At 48.1% G+C, this 21,336-nt stretch overlaps 1 protein-coding gene and 1 long non-coding RNA gene across 9 annotated transcripts; one reads left to right on the forward strand and one right to left on the reverse strand.

Annotated features, from left to right (window-relative positions):
• The first annotated feature begins 1,546 nt into the window (after positions 1–1,546).
• On the forward strand, positions 1,547–20,684 carry LOC123045226 (probable aldo-keto reductase 2). Its single transcript, XM_044468189.1, has 5 exons — positions 1,547–1,922; positions 2,009–2,209; positions 18,012–18,184; positions 18,277–18,379; positions 20,070–20,684. Exons 1-5 carry the CDS (start codon positions 1,695–1,697, stop codon positions 20,406–20,408), a joined length of 1,044 nt encoding a protein of 347 aa, XP_044324124.1. The 5' UTR covers positions 1,547–1,694; the 3' UTR covers positions 20,409–20,684.
• Positions 10,931–15,920, reverse strand: LOC123045227 (uncharacterized). Of its 8 annotated transcripts, none has more exons than XR_006421160.1 (5): positions 15,244–15,915; positions 14,309–14,952; positions 13,932–14,101; positions 12,385–13,844; positions 10,931–11,596 (listed from the first exon to the last, which is right to left on the reverse strand). It is a non-coding gene; the product is annotated as an uncharacterized lncRNA (long non-coding RNA). The 8 variants fall into 8 exon arrangements; XR_006421157.1 differs by having other exon boundaries at positions 10,931–13,844; positions 14,309–14,595; positions 14,841–14,926; positions 15,244–15,914; XR_006421155.1 differs by having other exon boundaries at positions 10,931–13,844; positions 14,309–14,595; positions 14,841–14,952; positions 15,244–15,914.
• Positions 20,685–21,336: the final 652 nt, after the last annotated feature.

Raw genomic sequence — 21,336 nt, forward strand, 5'->3', positions numbered from 1 at the left:
GGTTCTGCAGACTCAACAAAATTCAGACCAACTTGCCTGCGGTTGACGATGTTGCATCGACTCCAACCAATGAGCAGCAGCACCCTCAAATTGAGCCGTGGCCAGAGAAATCCACCGGTGAGTCGGGGTACACCACATCCGAAACTAATCTTCGCAACACGTTTGCCACAGACGCGGATTGGCTCCATCAAATCTCGGCAATTCCAGGCGAGCACCAAACGCAAACGAATCAGCAGCATCAAAGGAATTCGACTCGCGGCCCAACGGAGGATGGAACGGAAAATTGGACTCGCGTGCACCTCTGACCGGAGGAGGGACATAAGTATTATGCGCCTTCCCCCGGTGAACGTGGTCGAAGCCGAGGGAATCAGTCGGGGTTCCGCCGCGACCATTCCTAGCCACACGCGACGGGGACGGATCTTCAGGTCGCGCAGGACTCCGCTTCACCTGGTCGCCGCGGATCTGCTCCAGCTCCATCAACAGCTCGTCGCGGACCCCGTCCACCCGCGAGGAGAGCAAGCCGTCGAGGGTCGAAGTATTCGTCGAGATCAGCTTCTCCATGGCCTTGAGGAGATCCGCACCTTGTTCTCGGAAGCGCTTGTCGAGGTCGACCGCGAGATCCGCCCGGAGGAGCTCGTAGACGCCGCGCCCATCCTCCGACAACTTCTCCTGTTCTCCATCGCCGCCGCTCGCCGCCGATCTCGCCACCGCGTCTCGTGATGGTGTTGAGGAAGCGCCAGGACCGCCGAATCTGATACCAAGTCTAAGGGCCTCGATCGATCTACAGCTAGGAGCTAGGGTTCATGGCGAAATGGGGAATTCGGTAGCATGTGTTTCCTTCCAACCTCCCTCACAGCTACAATTCGATTACAATCGGCCGCAGCCGCCGTCCAAGTCCAAGCCAAGTCAATTCGAACGTTACACAGTGGTATTTAACTATCGAGCCCATTCTGGGCCATCATTCCACCTGGGCTTCTTCTTGGTTCGAGTGGGCCGCGCCGCGGGCCCGCTCGAAGCCTGGTTCCTTGCCATTTCTTCCTCGCTTGCCGGATCATGAACAGTATCTGAACCTGTTGCCGCCTGGTGACGATCTTCAGTATCCTGTGCTCGTGCATCGCTGACATAGGCGTTCTACATGCCCTCTCCAGTGCTAGTATCCGAGACAGCAGTCTGATACGTAGATCATGACCACTAGCCTCTTTTGGTCTATATTGACAAATTGACTATTGCTTGTACAAGTTTGTGAGTTTTAACAAGTTTGCTTTGCTGAGACGGGGCTAAAGACTTCAACACCCTACAGACTAAACACTTTTATATTACAGGACAGAGGGAGTATTTTTTACTTCCGTAAAAGTGTGTTTTTAATGATAGATGATGTTTAATATCACCTTTGTCTCAAGTTACTTATTTTAAATTTGTCCCACTCGTGTCTACACAAATCTGAAGAAAAAAAAGGAACGTGCTAGTTTGCACGGTAAACGGATGAGACAGTCAACTGGAGGTGAAAACTGCCTTCTTTGCTTGTCCCGACACTGATGCCGCCATTCCACCAACCTCAGAAGTCAGAACATCTCAGACACTCGCACAAAACAATAGAAAACTTAGAGAACGCCTAGCTGCTCCCATTTACGTCAGAGCCAGACCAAAACTATCCGGCAACACCCAAGACCAGCGGGGAGCACTACCTTACGATCATGGCGGCCGCTCCTGTCACGGTGGTGCCGCGCGTGAAGCTGGGCTCTCAGGGGATGGAGGTCTCGGCGCAGGGCCTCGGCTGCATGGGTATGTCCGCCTTCTACGGCCCGCCCAAGCCCGAGCCCGACATGGTCGCGCTCATCCACCACGCCGTCGCCGCCGGCGTCACCCTTCTCGACTCCTCCGACATCTACGGGCCGCACACCAACGAGATCCTCCTCAGCAAGGTCGGTTATATGCTGCAATCATGCTCAGATCTTTGATTTATGAACGCGCTCTAAAGGCGCTCGATGTAATGCTCTGCTCGTGACAGGCGCTGCTAGGGGGCGTGAGGGAGAGGGTAGAGCTGGCCACCAAGTTCGGCATCTCGTTCGCGGACGGCAAGCGGGAGGTTCGCGGGGATCCGGCCTACGTGCGGGCGGCGTGCGAGGGCAGCCTCAAGCGGCTCGGCGTCAGCTGCATTGACCTTTACTACCAGCACCGCGTCGACACCAGGGTGCCTATCGAGGTCACGGTGAGTCTCATGTCCCCGACTATTTTTTTTGGTTTTTTTTTTGGAGTGATTTTTATATTTGTTGTGGTTATAGTTATGGATACGTACATACAAGTGGATAGTGGGAACTGCTGGTGAGAGAACTCAAATTTCTTAGAACAGAGAGTGGGTTGGTGGAGCCGTGGAGGCTGGTTCACCGTGTGGAGAATGATTTGGTGCATCGATAATTGATTGATCGTGCACTAGGCATATATATATATATAGGTATAATGGGTGCGACCGGTGTCCTGTCTCCTAAGACACACGTACAGAGGGAGACAAACACTACAGGTACTGCATATGAAACCCAGACCTACGTACATGTACACATGTTCAACATCCCCCGCGGTCGAAGCGTCGCCGGTGACGCAGAGACTGGACCGAAAGCCCTCGAATGTCGAGGTGGGTAGTCCCTTCGTCATAACATCGGCGAACTGCTGATCGGTGGGCACATGTAGAACGCGAACACGACCAAGTGCGACGTGCTCCCTGACGAAGTGGATGTCGAGCTCAATATGCTTCGTCCGTCGGTGATGGACAGGGTTGGCAGCAAGGTACACCGCGGAGACGTTGTCACAGTAGACAAGCGTGGCCTTGGTAACCTCACATAGCAACTCCTGAAATAGCTGTCGTAGCCAAGAGCACTCAGCGACGGCGTTGGCCACAACCTGGTACTCAGCCTCGACGCTCGATCGTGAGACCGTGGGTTGTCGTTTAGACGACCACGAAATCAGAGAGGGCCCGAGGTAGACACAGTAGCCAGAAGTGGAGCGTCGAGTGTCGGGACACCCAACCCAGTCGGCGTCGGAGTAGGCGACAAGGCTGGTGTCAGGTGATGTCGTCAGGGTGAGACCCATAGCTGTGGTGCCATGTATGTACCAAAGAATACGTTTCACCAGAGCCCAATGGGTGTCACGAGGAGCATGCATATGAAGGCACATCTGCTGGACAGCGTACTGAATGTCCGGACGCGTCAGCGTGAGGTACTGAAGCGCATCGACGATGGAGCGGTAGAAGGGAGCGTCGGACGCCGGAGAACCCTCGATGGCGGACACCTTAGCCTTCGTGTCGACAGGCGTGGGAGCAGGCTTGCAGTTAAGCATGCCCGCTCGCTCCACAAGCTCGTAGGCGTACTTCTGCTGGTGCAGGAAGGAGCCAGTGGCCCGGCGCACGACCTCGATGCCGAGGAAGTAGTGGAGAGCCCCCAAGTCCTTGAGGGCGAACTCGGTGCCGAGGCAAGCTGTGATCTGTTGAAGAAGTGCTGGCGAGGATGCAGTCAGGATGATGTCGTCGACATACAGGAGGAGGTACGCAGTGGCGAGGCCCTGATGATAAACAAACAGGGAGGCATCGGACCGTGTGGACCAGAACCCCTGCTGCTGAAGGAAGGCCGCGATCCGCTGGTACCAGGCCTGAGGTGCCTGCTTCAACCCGTAGAGAGAACGGGAGAGCAAGCACACATGGTCCGGATAGTCGGTGTCGACGAAACCAGTAGGCTGCTGACAGAACACCTGCTTGTCGAAATGGCCATGCAAGAAAGCATTAGACACATCGAGCTGGTGGACTGGCCAGGCGCGAGAAACAGCAAGCTGGAGGACAGAGCGAATCGTGCCCGGTTTGACAACCGAGGCGAAGGTGTCGGTGAAGTCCACGCCGGCGCGCTGGCGGAAGCTGCGCACCACCCAACGCGCCTTGTAGCGCTCGAGAGAGCCGTCGGGGCGAGTCTTGTGGCGGAATACCCACTTGCCAGTGATGACATTGGCACGGGGAGGCCGCGGGATAAGCTGCCACGTACGGTTGCGCTGCAGGGCGTCAAACTCCTCACACATCGCAGCTAGCCAGTTCGGATCCCGAAGGGCTGCGCGAGCGGAGGTGGTGAGCGGAGACGACGCTGAGGTGGATGCGGCACACGCGTACTCGTCGGACGGGTAGCGCCTGCTAGGACGAAGTGTCCCAGTCCGAGCCCGAGTGACCGCACCGGTGAGGGATGCGGCCACGGCGACAGGGTCCGCAACGGCGGGGGCCGCGCCGACGGGGTCCGCAGCGACGGGGGCCGCTTGGGGGGCCGCAGCGACAGGGCCGCCGGCGTAGGGAGCGCGCCGCGCCGCGGGAGACGCCGAAGGTGACGGTACTTGCTGAAACGGGAACACCAGCTCATCAAAGTACACATGCCGCAAAGTGAAAACGCGGTGGGACACTGGATCATAGCACTGGTAACCTTTGGTGTTGTGAGGATAACCAAGGAAGATGCAAGGAAGTGACCGGGGAGTGGGTTTGTGAGGAGCAGTGGACGCGGTGCTAGGATAACAGAGACACCCGAAGATGCGAAGACCATCATAAGATGGAACCGCACCGAAGAGGAGCTGGTGAGGAGTGTAGTTCCAGCGGGAACGACATGGGCGAATGTTAATAAGGAGGCTAGCGGTCGCGAGCGCGTCCGGCCAGAACCGAGGAGGCACATAGGAGTTGAAGAGCAATGTGCGGACACAGTCATTAAGAGTGCGAATGACGCGCTTGGCGCGACCATTCTGCTGTGACGTGTAGGGACAGGTGAGGCGAAAGATGGTGTCGTGGGACGCAAGAAGATTGCGGACGACGATGTTGTCAAACTCCTTGCCGTTGTCAGTTTGCAAGGCGAGAATAGGACGACCGAACTGTGTGGTGACATATGAATAAAAAGCTGTGAGTGTGGCGAGAGCGTCGGACTTGCGACGGAGAGGGAATGTCCACACATAATGAGAAAAATCATCCAATATCACCAAATAGTATAAGTAGCCCATGTTGCTTGCAACCGACGACGTCCAAACATCACTATGCAATAACTGAAACGGAAATGTGGAAATGTTTGTAGACTCGCTAAAGGGAAGACGAACGTGCTTGCCAAGACGGCAAGCCTCACAAATGTGGTCGTCAACCTTATTACACGAGAAAGAAAAACTCTGAAGAATCTGACGCATAACGGTGGAGTTGGGATGACCGAGGCGGGCATGCCAAAGATCGACACTAGCGGCGAAGGCGGCGGGACGACGGGTGGTGGTGGCGCCGGAGGGATGCACCGGGTAAAGGTCGTCTAGGCTGTCACATCGGTGGACTACCGTCCGTGTACGGGCTTCCTTCACAGAAAAACCGATATCGTCAAATTCAACAGTGATAGGATTCTCACGAGCAAGGCGACAAACAGAAACGAGATTAGTGACTAAGTCAGGAGACACAAGAACATTAGACATATTGACAGGAGTAGAAGTAGAGGGAAATGACATATGACTGACATGTGTAATGGGTAGGGAGGAACCGCTACCAACGGTGATGCGAGTGGGAGTATGAATGGGAGTGGAAGACGTGAGGTTACCGGGATGAGCAGTCATGTGAGCGGTGGCGCCTGAGTCCATGTACCAGTCACCTCCGCCACCGTAGTTACTTGGTGACGGAGCCGAGTGCAGAGCAGCGAGGAGGGCCGGATCCCATGGCGGCGGCACCTGGGGAGGGAGAAACCCTCCGTAGGCCGGCGCGGCACCGTAGGGAGGCGCGGGCGCGGGTGCGGCGCCGTAGCCGCTGTAGGGGGCGGCGTTCTACGCGGTGAAGAGCGCCTGGTGGCTCGCCGGACGAGGCCCGAGGATGCTCGGAGCGGGAGCCCGCGGAACCGGCATCGAGTACGCGTGTACGACGCCCATCCACGGGTTGGTGCCGTAAGTCCAGGGCGGGGTGACCTGCTGCTGCTGCTGCTGCTGACGAGGAGCCCCCCTTGCGCCTGTTTGCGCCCGCCCCCGCGGCGGTTGCCGCGGCGCCCGCCACCTTGTTGTGGCTGCTGGGAGGGAGCGGGGGGCGCGGGCGGGAGGGAGTAGAACCCCAGAGGCGCGGGGGGCGCCGACTGGTGGCGGGGCGCAGGCGCGGGAGGGGCGGCCGGTGGTGGGGTGCCACGCGAGGTGCCGTCGGCGAGGGCGTGGTGCTGCACGCGCTTCTTGACCCCCTTCATCCGATGCTCCTCCAATCGCAAGTATGCCACAAACTTGGGAAAGGAGGGCTCCATGATGAGGGAGAGGTTGGAGGCGGCGTTACCGAAGTCCTTGTTGAGGCCGGTGGTGAGCGTGCTGAGGAGGAGGTCGTCATCAACCTTGGCGCCGATGTCACGGAGCTCGTCCGCCAACGTATTCAGGCGGCGGCAGTAGTCATCGATAGACTGATCATCCTTATGACAGTCAAAAAATTCTTGCTGCAAAAAAACGCGGCGCTGAAGCTTGTTGTCGGTGAAGAGACCGTTGAGCTTGACCCACACGGCGCGAGCGTCATCACCATCGCTCACGACCGTGTGAAACAGGTCCTTTGAGATGGTGGTAAAGAACCACCGGATGAGCGTGGCGTCGATCGTGGTCCACTCGGAGTCGCCCACCATGGCGCGGGAGTCGACGGAGCCGTCAACGTGATCCACGAGATTGTTCTCGCGGAAGAGCAGCGAGAAATACGCCTTCCACGCGAAGTACGTGGCGTCGGTGGCATTGAGGACGGCGGGGACGCGGTCGTGGATGTTGATGTCGCGGATGTCAGCGGGGTCCGGCCCGGCGAAGGGGTTGTAGGAAGAGGAGCCAGACGAAGTCATGGCGGCATGGGAAGTCGAGCGAGGCTGGCGGCAGGAAGCAGTGCTAGCGGGCGATCGGGCGGGCGAGGCTGGCGGCAGGAAGCAGCGCTAGCGGGCGGGGCGATCGGGCAGGAGGGCGCTGGCGCGAGCGATCGGGCGGGCGGGCGCTGGCGTGGTGGGTGCGATCGGGATCGGGAAGCAGCGGCAGTTAGCGAGGCTGGCAGAGGCAGGAAGCAGCGCTAGCGGGCGGGTCCGATCGGGATCGGAAGCAGCTAGGTAGGCGCTCGCGGAGGGAGAGGAAGGAGCGGCGGCCGGCGCGAGAGGTGCGCAGACGGCGGTGACTAGGTGGCGGCAACGGCGGCGGAAGCGAGAGGAAAACCTAAAAAACTGATACCATGTGGAGAATGATTTGGTGCATCGATAATTGATTGATCGTGCACTAGGCACATATATATAGGTACAAGGGGTGCGACCGGTGTCTTGTCTCCTAAGACACGTACATATAGAGGGAGACAGACACTACAGGTACTGCATACGAAACCCAGACCTACGTACATGTACACATGTTTAACACACCGGACGGTTGGTGTCTCCAACGCTGATCACCAAACTTCCCCTAAACGTTCGGACTGGCTTGTCCGGACATTTTGCCATCCAATGGTGTCCCTTAAACGCGCGTGGATGCGTCCAGATGTCCAAAATCCCACAAACCGTTAAAACCCGGGGAAGGTTTGCGGGCGTCTGGACCTGTGCTATGTTTGCATCCGTCTACATGGGCCTACCCAAAACCCTTCCCGCACCTTCTGCTCCAGAAACCTCGCTGCGCATTTTCATGCCGCTCAGCGCGGATGCAGAGCGAATGAGACCGGACGACCGCCTACCCGAATTGATGTCAGCAGACGGACGTGACCGGAGGGCTGACTCCGTCGGCATTCACATTGACGTGTCAACCGAGAAACCTACTTCGGCCGCTGCGCCGCACTGAAGGGGCGTCAGTCTGCTTGCCCCGGCTATTTAAGAAGTGATAGAGGCGAGGGTCCCATCTTTCAATGAGATGATAACTATCGATTTGGTGAAGACGACTTTCACGATCCAACTACAAACGTGCACGATGTTGCGACTTGACAATTGTTAAACCAATCTCCTGAGGTTACTGACGATGCCGGAAGCATGATCAGCCTAACTTCGAAGGTCTATTCCTACAAACAATCGAAGAACGAGCAAGAATATGATAAAACAATATGAATATTGCAAATATATATGAAGTATTGATAAAAGTGGGGATCCGAAAGCGGTCTTGGCCTGGTCGTTGGACACAAACGAAGTACACGAAGTTGCAATGGCGAACTTTTGACTAAACAAATCCCAAGGAAAAAAGCTACTAGATTGATCTACTTATATAGGAGCAAGGGGTGGCGGCCAAGGAGTTGAGAGGACGTCCCAAGGCTATTGGGAATCGCTGCATGGAAAACAAAAAAATTTCTACGCACACACAATGATCTATCCATGAAGATGCATTGCAACGAGGGAGAGAGTGTGTGTACGTACCCTCGTAGACCGTAAGCGGAAGCGTTTCACAACGCAGTTGATGTAGTCAAACTTCTTTGCGCTTCAACCGATCAAGTACCGAACGCACGACACCTCCGCGTTCTGCACACGTTCAACTCGGTGACATCCCTCGACCATTTCGAGACACCTCGTCATGTCCGTGATCTCATCCGGGACTCCAAACAACATTCGGTCACCAAATCACATAACTCATATAATACTATATCTTCATTGAACGTTAAGCGTGCGGACCCTACGGGTTCGAGAACTATGTAGACATGACCGAGACACCTCTTCGGTCAATAACCAATAGCGGAACTTGGATGCCCATATTGGCTCCTACATATTCTACGAAGATCTTTATCGGTCGAACCGTTATGACATCATACGTAATTCCTTTTGTCCATCGGTGTGTTACTTGCCCGAGATTCGATCGTCGGTATCTTCATACCTAGTTCAATCTCGTTACCGGCAAGTCTCTTTACTCATTCCATATCACCTCGTGGCTAACTCCTTAGTCATTTGCTTGCAAACTTATGATGTGTATTACCGAGAGGGCCCAGAGATACCTCTCCGATACTTGGAGTGACAAATCCTAATCTCGATCTATGCCAACTCAACAAACACCTTCGAAGATACCTGTAGAGCATCTTTATAATCACCCAGTTACGTTGTGACGTTTGATAGCACATAAGGCATTCCTCCGGTATCCGGAGTTGGATAATCTCATAGTTGAAGGAATATGTATTTGACATGAAGAAAACAATAGCAATAAAACTGAAAGATCATTATGCTAAGCTACCGGATGGGTCTTGTCCATCACATCATTCTCCTAATGACATGATCCCGTTATCAAATGACAACTCATGTCCATGGTTAGGAAACCTTAACCATCTTTGATCAAGGAGCTAGTCTAGTAGAGGCTCACTAGGGACACGGTGTTTGTTTATGTATTCACACATGTATTAAGGTTTCGATCAATACAATTTTAGCAAGAATAATAAACCTTTATCATGAATAAGGAAATATAAAATAACAACTTTATTATTGCCTCTAGGGCATATTTCCTTCAAAGGCAGCCTAAAACTAACCCTAGGTTGTACAAGGCCCATGGGCTCAAATGAAGGTGACGCAACACCTTTGGACTTGTAGTTTGACTCGGATTCTGCTGCAGCGTCGGACTGTTTCGACAATATCTCCCGCCCCGAACAAATTTGAAGGTGAATCCAATTGGGTTGGAAAGTGCACAAAATAAACTTGCCAACAAAAATATCACCCAATTAAGAGTCCGGATGCAAAAGTTGTTGGCGTTTTGAGTCAGGTATGTCTGTGCAGTCCGAATCTGAGTCCAGAATGTGGGGGACTTGCACTCTATCTTCTCTTGGGCCAAAAGTGACGCGAGAGTACTTCTTGAACAACATCAAATCATTTTCTTTTCCCTTGTCTTCACACGTAGTTCGTACAAGTGTTCAACAATTCTGCATTTAGGCATGAAATAAAAATAGGTGAAGTATTTTTGTTTCGGATAACATAAATAAATTATTGCATAATTCTTATAACAAATTACCTCACAAACATCATGTATGCAATATTTTTGGTCGTATCCAAAGTAGCCATGTCCTTATCAAGCAGGCTGGCTTGCCGACCAACCCCATCTTCTCTCCTCTCCTCACACCGCCGCCTCACCTGTCCTCTCCTCTCCTCCGCACACCGTGATACGGAAGTCCGACAGAGGCTGGTTCTCAGTGCTAGCCGGTGGATCCGATGGAGGGAGCTTCGGATCGTGGTGCCGCCGCCCACGGTCTCCGGGGCTACCGTCCTCCACCGCTCCGTCAGTGAAGGAGGACGTCGTGATCCCGTTTGTGTTTTTGGAGTGGTTTCTATATTTGTTGTGGTTATGGTTATGGACTAGAAGGGTTGGACGCGCTTTCCTGTACTGTTGATGTTGTTGGATTTTCATATTTTTTTACTCCATCTATTTCAAAATATAAGGTGTATTAGTTTTTTGAAAAGTCAAACCTCTTTAAATTTGACCACATTTTTGTATAAATGTATCAATATCCATAATATCAATTGGATTTATAGATTCATCATGAAATGAATCTTCATATTTTGTTTATTTAGTTTTTGGGGGTGTCCATATTTTTGGCTCTGAACTGGTCAAAGTTAAAGAAATTTGACTTTTCAATAAACTAATACACCTTATACTTTGGAATGGAGGGAGTATCTGGTTTGATCAGTGGGGAGGATGATGGAGTGTGTTTTTTATTAATACTAGTTGACCCGTTGCGCCAAATGGCGTAGTGACCCGCTAAAGCCATGTTGTCGATGAAAATAATTTCATTTCGTAAAGACATATTCGATATTGATAGTCAGAAAGCCCATTTGTTAAACCATGCTATATTGAAAATATGTTTATCACATTGCGAAATCCAAATTAAAAAAATTGTATAGCCCATTGCGGCAAAAAATTATATTTGTATAACATGACCCGTTGCACCAAATGGTGTGGAGTCCCATTTAAAATCATGTACTCGTTAAAAGTATTTGCATTCTTTCAGCAACTGTGTTTGAGCAAGGTATGAACTTAGTAAAATTTTAATTGATTGTGAGTTTAAGCTCACATAAAAGGCAAGATGGCAACAACAGAGTACAATTGTATCATGTGCAGCATCAGCCAAAATTAGTTAGCTTATAAATTGTTTGAAGGGTATCAAGCATTTCAGAGTAGTTTATCCCACATCTCATTCTCCTAGAAAATGAGCCCAAGCGGCCATCAACAAAAATACAATTGTTTTGATACAACAACGGTAAGAGAAATGAGTAACCATCAAAGAAATAAAACGTTTAAATTGGTTTTTTAACCATGAAGGAGAGTTGCATGTAAACTTTATAGAAGGTCAACGTCAAGGAACAACATGTTGACATACTCATCCTGCTCGCTCTCGGTTCTGGTCATCGGTCCGGGTAATCAACTCCTGACCAACGCCTTCAGCAACTACCATGACAGCATGCCCCTTCTTCTTTATCCTTTCATACAGGAACTCAAACAGGCCTTCCTTCCATTACAACGTGGAAATCAATCTCAGGATTCAAGCAGCAGTCAACATCTCGGCTGCTCAGAGGGGAGTAATGTGGCCCGTGCTCCTGCTCATAAGTATGACAAGACCGATGCCATTCACAGCTCTCACAGCCCCCACATGTGCCGCGTTGATCGCCTACTTAGCAATTTATAAAGAGCCTACGCACTGCACTCAACAACGCAGTTCAACATATGAAACTAAGCAACTAATCTACGAAAAAGTGTTTGCTTGTCTATATACATTCGTATGTAGTCCTTATTGAAATCTCTAAAATGAGTTATATTTAGGAGCGGAGGGAGTACATGCTAAGATAAAACAACACCAATGCTATTCTGGACTTTATTTATTATGACAGTGACAATCCAGAATAAAATACAAACCAAGAGAATCATTGTACCTTGATGCAGTTAAATACAATGTCAAGCTCACATACATTCTTGGAGCACCTAATCAATGTTTCAACAAAAACTGCGACACGGAGATTAGTTGATCTCCTCAAAGAGGTGGTCATAGAAGAATCTTCGTGACAAACAGAGGAGAAAGAAGATGAACAATTCAATAAGTGTTAGTGCAGTGAATTGTGTGTACGCATACACTGTAAGACGCTGCGGACCAGTTCCTAATGCTTCTCTCGGCCTTGCAGTCATCGGTTAATCCGTGAGCAGGAGAACAAAGAAAGACAAAGCGCAGAGCTTAATCACTAAGGCATTTCATCAAGCACGTAAAGATCTAAAGATGAAGCGGTTCTGGATTTGGGTTGGGAAATTGGCCGAGCAATTATGACCAGGTTGCAGGAATAAGTCCTTGCCAACATGTAAATTATCGAGTCAATAGTAAATGGTCTAGAATTAATGCTAACCAGTTCGGCATAGAAAATACTTCCGTAAATAACCTGCCCTATTTAAACAAACAAATTAGTAATCTGTTATTAATCCAGGACAAAGTGAAATTACCTGAGGGGCTATGTCCATCTTCCACAGCCCATCTTCCACATATGGTGTAATTAACTTCCCTGCAATCTTGGATACATTCTGAAACCTGCAGAAACATATATCCAAAGTCATGCTGGTTCTCATGGTACGCGGAACAATCAAGCTAAACGCCTATGTGATGAATCTTTTTATAAGCAAGTTCACGAAATGTTGCAGAAAGAAAAGGAGGAAATGAACCGTTACACACAAACACATACTCAACATCAGCTCAACTGTACCATGAAAAGGCAACCATTCCTAAATTCATCCTAGCTAAAACAAGCATGAGTTTGAACTAATAAAGATGCAGTCAAGCGACACAACAACGAAGGAGAAAAAGAAGAGAATAACATAGTCCGGAGGTGGAGCAAGTAAGATGGTACGCTGCGCCTCAACTGTTGATGACTAATTCATTCTTGTCAGATAATCTCTTCGAGACAAAGCCTGCATCCATTCTGTCTTCAGCCCACAATCCTAGAAAGTGGGTTTCCTTTTAATCCATTTTATGTTTTTTTGGGTATGTTTTCTCATCATTATAATGATCCACTTGGAGGATCCCAGTAACTACAACAGTCACCTTTAGCTTTTTTAAACACCACTGTTGATTTTTAACCCAACACCACTAATACAGCAAAGGTAGATCAGATTACCAGAAAGATCTATATGAGCAACAAGATCATTTCTAGATTTCAGAAATTATTACTCCCATACTACCATTCAATTAAAGTTAACCTATAGCCTGTGACTCGAGTCAGATTGTGAAACTCTCTGAAATCTCTTCATTTGTTACGACTATCCATATGGTGATGCAAACAACATAAATTTGCAGCCAAATAGTACATATCATTAGAACTCTTGTAGTAGAAGAAAACAGGGGAAACACAGCTGAACTCTACAGTGTAGTTCATCATGTGCTGCAAGATGGAGAACACGACTAAAGAGGTCAGGCTCCCTGAGCACGATGTGGGCGCGGACCTGGCAGCGTCCGTCGCGTCCGACACCACGATGTCGCAGGTATCCAAGAAAATCCGAAGGAAATCAGTGAACACTAATGATCACAAGAAGTGCATACCAAATCCATAGTTTTGATATATAACTATATAAGACAAGATTATTTTTTGCATGCAACTGTATCTTATTGCATAGCAAAACTTTTCTATTATTCATTATGAAGGAATTTATTTAGCCTAACATCTTAATACTTCCAAGGTTTTAACAAAAGAAGAACATACAGTTTAGGAGTGAATGAACTACATGAGTATGAGAAAACATTGATACCCCCATTACCACATACTGATAAACTTCATGATCCAGTACGCACCACACGATCGCCAATAGCTCCTTGGCTTCTCTTATTGGATTGACAACATCTTAATTTTGAGCTGCAACATCACATGCATGGCAAGCTGTGTCACCTACCTCAACGCTTCTTGAGATTATACCTGCAGCGAACGATTCCGTTAACTTGCAATCCAATGAAAGTGCTGAAATAAGTTGTCTGACTTTAATAAACAGCAAGATACATCTACCTCTTGTGCGTCTTCAGAGGTTCCTTGGTTGATTTTGCCATGGTAGGATCAGCACGAATGGTAGCATTTACCTTCTTGTGCAGTTCTTCCATGTCATCAGCCGCAATCCCCTTCTTGATGTACTCACTAAAGTGAAATTGTTACTTCTCAGGTACCGCATCAGCTATTGACTGAAATAACGGTAGGGCAGAAGTTAAAATAAGATTCAGTAACCTGTTCAGAAATAAGAAAAAAGTACACTATTTTAGGATTCTTTTATATGGATGAATCAGGCTCAGATATCTTTCAAAAAGAATTCACAAACACAACAACGATAGCCCAGGGGAATGAAGAAATGGCATTATAATAATACCACAAGGACAATGGATCCAACTCACCTTCATGTAGTCTGCAACATGATCTTCATAAATGTAGTTGCGGTGAATCTCAGTGTCCAGCTGCTTCTCATCCTTCTTGAAGCCAACAAATCTCTTGTCACTGTGCGGAATATCAAGGCCACCATCCCCAAAGCCCCCTGCAGCAGCACACAGACTGAAGCAGGCCTCAAACTGATAAATTGTATGTTTCCCTTAATAGCTTAGAACCCTCCTAAATAGAATAAAAGAAACACACCAACACCAGGCAATAAATTGAGTCCAAGATTAGGCATACTCCATCAGTGAGCCTGCCGCAAAGCAATTGATCAAACAACATTGTAAGTAAGCTAAAATGTTTACTATTTAGATTTCTAACCTATCAAACAAAATCATCAATCGTGCATTCAAGATCTGTAGGTAAACAAAAGAAAGGAAACTTTTCACCACAAATCTCATCTAGCCATCACAAATCATAGCATCGGAATAAGAGAACAAAGTTTAGCAAAGGGACAAAAAAATTTATAAAGCACTACAGTCTACAACAACAGCTCACCATGGCAATCCTGGAAAGGAAGACTTGTAAGTGTAGAAGAGGTATGTGAAACCCTATCCGCCCGATCTTCCTACTCTTCGTCGCAACTGCAGATGGAAAGAAAAGAAATGCACTGTACAAATCTCAGATTTCATACATCCAATTTTTTTTGCAAAAAAGGCAAAATAAAAAAAAATCTCAGAACTAAAACCAACTGATATAACTGCGTGGGTGCAAATAGTTCTGCATACTGGACTATGGTTGTGTTGGCATTTGGAATATATATATTCCACTTTCAGTGATATGTGTACATGAAAAACTTCTCCATGTAGGTGTAGTCCATAGATAAGCTAAATCCCTGGAATACCTACCAATTTAATATACATGCCTGAATGAAGCTGCAGATGAGGAGGTGAAGGCAAACCTGAACCGCTTCGGCATCCTTGTTTCTGCTGTGCCGGGAAGGGGAGGGTTGCGGTGCGCAGGAGATGCATGGAGTCCCCATTGTGCACCTGTTGAGGCCCCGGCACCACCGCGCGAGCTGCCATCCGCCCACTGCACATGCTCCTCAAGGAAGAGGTGGAGCGCAGCCTGCCGTGCCTCGCGCCCGAGCCCCACCCTCCTCGTAGGTCCTGATTCAGGAGCGGATCGAGCCACCACCAACCTTCAGGTCGCGCCCTACCTCGCCGGGGCAGGCCAACGCCGACCGTTGACCCTCTCACGTCCGCTGTCGCGCCTCCCTCCCATCTTTCCTCTCTCTTTCTCCCTCCTCTCCTTCCATCTTTCTTTCCCTCTCATCTTCTCTCTCTCTCTTGTAGATAGAATCCTTCTCCTTCCTTCCCTCTCCCCCTCTCATCTTCTATCTCTCTTCTGCAGATCGAATCCTTCTCCTTCCTTCCGGTCGATAATGTCTAGTTGAGATCTTCCTCCAGCGGCTTCCTCGCAACCAGGGCGGCGCCCCCATCGCCTGGGCCTGGGGCGGACGAAGAGGGCTATGCCTCAGAGAGGACGGCGAGAGGGATGACGAGACAGGTGGGCGACGGGTCAAAGCGACGCAGGAAAAGGTAACAGACGAGTCAGAAGAAAAAGAAGCCACCAGTATGGCTCACGACGCGACGCGGCATGGCGATGGCGTCCCTCCTCGCTCCATACGCGACACGAGCCAATCCAAACGCGGGAGGCCACGCGCACACATAAAAGCAAGAGGCAGGACAATGACGCGCGGGACCAAGGAGAAGCCAGCCCCACCTGCAATGTCACCGACGAGCGAACCACAGGGGCGAGCGGGATGCATATCGCGTAAATCACGTGTAGCGCCCACGACGCATGCGGGAAAAAGGCTCACCCAGCCAATCGGCTGAGAGACCGAGGCCACAGGTCATGGTCTGCCGAGAACTCACCGCATGGTCAAAACGAGAACCAATGAAGATCCAACGTCAACCAACACAAAAACAGTTTGACCAACAGCCAACGGTCCAGACCGAAGCAAATCGAGGTACAGCCGAGGAGACGAGTTGGCTAGCATCATTATATGTTAAAATAATGTGCTGTTTTGGTGTGTTCTTTTGCGGTGTGATTTTGTGTTGTCTGCTAATCAACTCATACTTATGTGGCGAAATTTTATGCGGCTGCATGTATTATATTGATGCTTCTTTTTTCTAGGCGATGAGAGGGTGCCTGGGATTGATATGTTTTTATAGGCCAGTTGCTTCTGATTGATTGAAAAATTATTGATCCAGTGAAAATCATGAACCAAATCCAGTATTGAATTTCTCAATAAAATAAGAGAGCTCCAAAATTAAAAAGCCTAGCGAATTAAAATAATTGAGTGAGAGATTGTTGACCCAGTCAAAATTGGTGACCCAGGGACGCCGATAAGTGCCACATGTGTGGGCGTTAGGGTGTCTGCTCACACATTTTGTGTGGTGTATAAGAGGAACAACCCACACACCTACGTGTGGGCAAAACAAGTAATGCCCACACACCTCTTTTTCCCCCTCCCGATCCCTCTCACACGCGTGCGTGTGGGCGAAGTAGATAACGCCCACACGCCCCGTATGTCAGGCCTCGTACCTCGTGGTCCCGCACGCCACGCGTGGCAGTCACCGCGTGCCCGCAGTTGCCATGGTCCAGACCCTCGTCCATGTTCGTTTAACTGCAGTTGCCATGTCGCTGAACTACGGTTGCCATGTCGGACAACCGCAGTTGCCATGGTTGCTCAACTGCAGTTGCCATGTATGGTCTGGTCTACTGTAGTTGCCATGGTTTCAAAACTTTAGGAGTTGCCACATAGTAACACTAGGCAGTTCAGAGAGTTGCCATGTGCTCACAAGCATGCTAGGGCAGTTGCCATGTAAAAGGAAGAGTTGCCCATCTGCTTACGTGCACGCTAGGGCAGTTGCCTTGTACCATGCAAAAACACATGGCAACTCGGTAAAAGAGAGTTGCCATCTGCTTACGTGCACACTAGGCAGTTGCCGTGTACCATGCAAAACACATGGCAACTCGGGTAAAAAAGAGAGTTGCCACCTGCTTATAAAGCACACTAGGGCAGTTGCCATGTGCAATGCAAAACACAAGGCAACTAGCAGCTTGGGTGTGGGAGAGGAGACGGGCGTGTGGGCGAGATGGCAAATGCCCACACACTAGCCCTTGTGCGTGCGTGGAAAGTGGCGTGTGGGCAAACTGCTGAACGCCCACACACCAGCCCCTCCCGTGCGGTGAAACGGCCGTGTGGGTGACCCGATGAATGCCCACACACCAGGCCAATCCTACGTGGCACTAGAAACATGCCAAGATTCGTGCGCTCACAAACGGACGCAAATCCACGCGTGTGGGCGAGATGCAAACGCCCACACGTGTGGGCGTTAACATTTCCGATTCTAAATTGGTGACCTCAATTAAATGAGAGGCCTCCAATCCTAGGGAGCTTAGTGATATATATAGTGGATACGTACATACAAATGGAGAGTGAAGACTGCTAGTGAGAGAAGTCAAATTTCTTAGAACAGAGAGATGGTTGGTGGAGGCTGGTTCACCGGACGGTTGGTGTCTTAGGGGCTTATGGATGTCCTTTATCTGTACACACAACTGTCGGACTCGTCCTTATGTTCAAATTTGTTATGTTGTTATTTGATGTCAGCCATGCCTTTTTTTTATGTTGCCAACTAAATTTACTTGCCACCTTATTAGGTTGGAGAACTCAAGAAGCTTGTCGAAGAAGGAAAAATAAAATACATCGGATTATCTGAAGCATCCGCATCAACAATCAGGAGGGCTCATGCTGTTCATCCTATCACTGCAGTTCAGATGGAATGGTCACTGTGGTCTAGAGATGTCGAAGAAGACATAATTCCAACTTGCAGGTATTATACAAAAACCAGGGATCCAGGGCATTTTGTTTGCTGAAAAGTCATGCGCTTTATTTTATCATAACCATTTTACTTGTAAATTCCAGAGAACTTGGAATTGGAATTGTTGCTTACAGCCCACTTGGTAGAGGATTCTTCTCTAAAGGAGCAAAATTGGTTGACTCACTATCAGACCAGGACTTCCGCAAGGTGACTTCCCATGACATTGTGGTTGCAACTTAGTTCTTCATTGTCATGAGATTTCTAAATGTGCAACGATCCAAATATTATGCTTATGCATGATGGGAATGATCCTCATTCCCTTGATCCTATGGAAACTTTTTTAAAGCATTGCCTTGCAAAAACTAGTTGTTTTGGACATATATCTAGTCAAACTCCAATACTTGTGGTACTGATATCTTACCCGATAAATTGTCGATGTACCACTACAAAGGTAATTGTTAATGTATCACTTCAAACACGGTAATTCCTATGGTACCATTGCAAAGATGTCAAATAGGGGTGACCATGGTAAAATGGACATATTGCCCTTATAAGAAATGAATATTTTTTTCAATAAGTTCAAACGGCGCACTTCTGTGATTGAAATTTTTGAAAAGAAATTCTTGGGTGTCTATTATTAGACGAATAGCAACTAGCAAGCCTGCAAATTTTAGACGAAAATATGTTATTTTGTGGTATATATGAAAAATAAATTAGTTATTACGATGGGTGTTGTTTCACACCCTATTTATTTATTTACGATGTACAAACGGGCACTGTTTTTCAGAATTTGCAAGTCCACAATCAACATCTACGATATTCTCCAGATTTTGAAAAATCTTGTCGCTGTGTTTTGTATTGATCTCATGCACAAGGAGTTCATCTAGAAGTCCGAAATAATGCAGAAGGGTGAACATTATATTTCAACACCCCCTCACGTCTAGCCTGCTCCTAGCCTTAGACATGGGATCAGTGTAGGCTGCAATTATTTTTATTCAAAAGTGTGTTTGTCAGGCCTTGAACTTGCAACCTCTTGGCTCCGATACCATATTGAATTCACGAACCAACCAGTTCATACAAAGTCTGAACTGATGGTGCATGGTGGACAATATATTTCAACATTTTGTACCTTATTATTTCCACCTTGGGGGTAGTTTAGGTATCCCTCAAAATATTGGGTACCAATGATAAATTGAACCTGTTTCACCTCTTTGCAAAGGTACCACAGCAATTACCATGCTTGCATTGATTCACGGTCTATTCTCTACTCTCTAGGAGCACTAGCACATCATTTGTTGTGATACACACTTTCCGGGTAGTGTTGTCTCCCTTTAAGGTTACCTCATGTAATCAATTTACTCTAGTTATTCGTGATGCAACGCTGTGTGACAAATATTAGTAGTCTACTACCTGGTATTACAGTGTGTCCGCTCTTGTACTCTGTCACTCCGATGATTGCTCTTTTGTTCCCTGCTCCTTAGCACTTCTGCCTCCCTATCTGTCATTTTCCCTGGGGGCAGTAGCTGTTACTCTATTGCTGGCCTTGTGTTGTGCCGAAAGTTTTGGTAACTGGCCGGTATTTTTGGTTATCGGTCAGTTACCGGCCTTACTGGTGAGCCCCGATAAATGGTCATACCAGAGAGGGGGGAAATGCCGCTTTGACTGTTCATGCAAATTTGACAATTTTTGTCAACTAGCATTTGAACTTGTCAAGCTACTGGTAACAAAGTATATTATAATAAAAATGCTGCGAGGACCATATCGTTGTCTAAAATCACAGTTTTTTTGTGAACTGGCATGAGTGTACATACAAGACTTGTCCATTTCTGCTATAAAATGAAAGTGGAACTTGTACTACCAGTTTGATCTTGTACTGATTAACTTTATACTTCTACAGAATTTACCTAGATTTCAACCAGAGAGTCTCGAGAAGAATGCCCAGATATTTGAGCGTGTTGACGCGATGGCGACAAGAAAAGGATGCACACCATCACAACTTGCCTTGGCTTGGGTTCACCACCAGGGTAGCGATGTCTGCCCCATACCTGGCACAACAAAAATCGATAATTTCAACCAAAATGTGGGAGCATTAGCTGTGAAGCTCACACCAGAGGAAATGGCTGAACTCGAATCTTACGCGGCTGCAGGTGATGTTCAGGGTGACAGGTACCCTCCAATGGCTAGTACTTGGAAGGAGTCTGAGACCCCTCCATTGTCATCTTGGAAAGCTGAGTAGCCAGTTTCAGCTCTTCAAAAACTACACTGTTTACTTCTAATGAGAAGGTAAAAGAAGGGTATAGTTGAACCCAGGATTTTGTTTTCCGTTTCTGCAGATGCATGTATTATGTATATGAACTCAGCTGTGATGTGTGTATTTTATGCTTGGTTACCGATTTACCCCCGCTTAAAACAATGTCATTGCTACCAAGGCTTCTGTATTGTATTGACCAACAAAAGCTTGATATTAATATATTGGCAGAACGAACAACCCTGTTTAAATTATGTAATTAAACCGTGGACAGAGTATGTGCAGTGGTGGAGAGAGCAACATTGGTTACCGTAGATAGTTCAACCTACTAAGTTTCATAGACAACCCCATGATAAAGAATTGTCTAGTAAAGATGAAATTATTGGTCTTGCTTCTATTACAGTTTCTCCTACCGATCCTTTAGAACAATATCTGGTAGACTAAGAAAATAATATGTATATGAATGAAAGAAATGAAATAGATGGATTATTCTTTAAAAAAACACACATCCTTAAACACAATTTGCCTGTTGAAACTTTGGAAGATCCTCTCCCACCTAAGAGTGATTTTGTGTTTGAATTAAAGAAATTGCCTGATACATTAAAGTGTGCTTATCTTGATGAAAAGAAGATATATCCTGTTATTGTCAATGCAAACCTTTCAGAGCATGAAGAAAAGAGATTACTTAAAACTCCGAGGAACCATCGTGCTGCTATTGGATATACTCTTGATGATCTTAAGGGCATTGGTCCGATTTATGCCAGCACAAGATTAATATGAAGCCTGATGCTAAATTAGTTGTTGATCATCAACGCCATCTGAATACTAAAATGAAGGATGTGGTAAGAACTGAAATATTAAGTCTTAGACTGAAGCATGCATCTATGGTATTAAGCTCATGATGAACAGAGTAACG

Source organism: Triticum aestivum, chromosome 2B (genome assembly GCF_018294505.1).
Source record: "Triticum aestivum cultivar Chinese Spring chromosome 2B, IWGSC CS RefSeq v2.1, whole genome shotgun sequence".
In the NCBI taxonomy this organism is placed as follows: Eukaryota; Viridiplantae; Streptophyta; class Magnoliopsida; order Poales; family Poaceae; genus Triticum; species Triticum aestivum.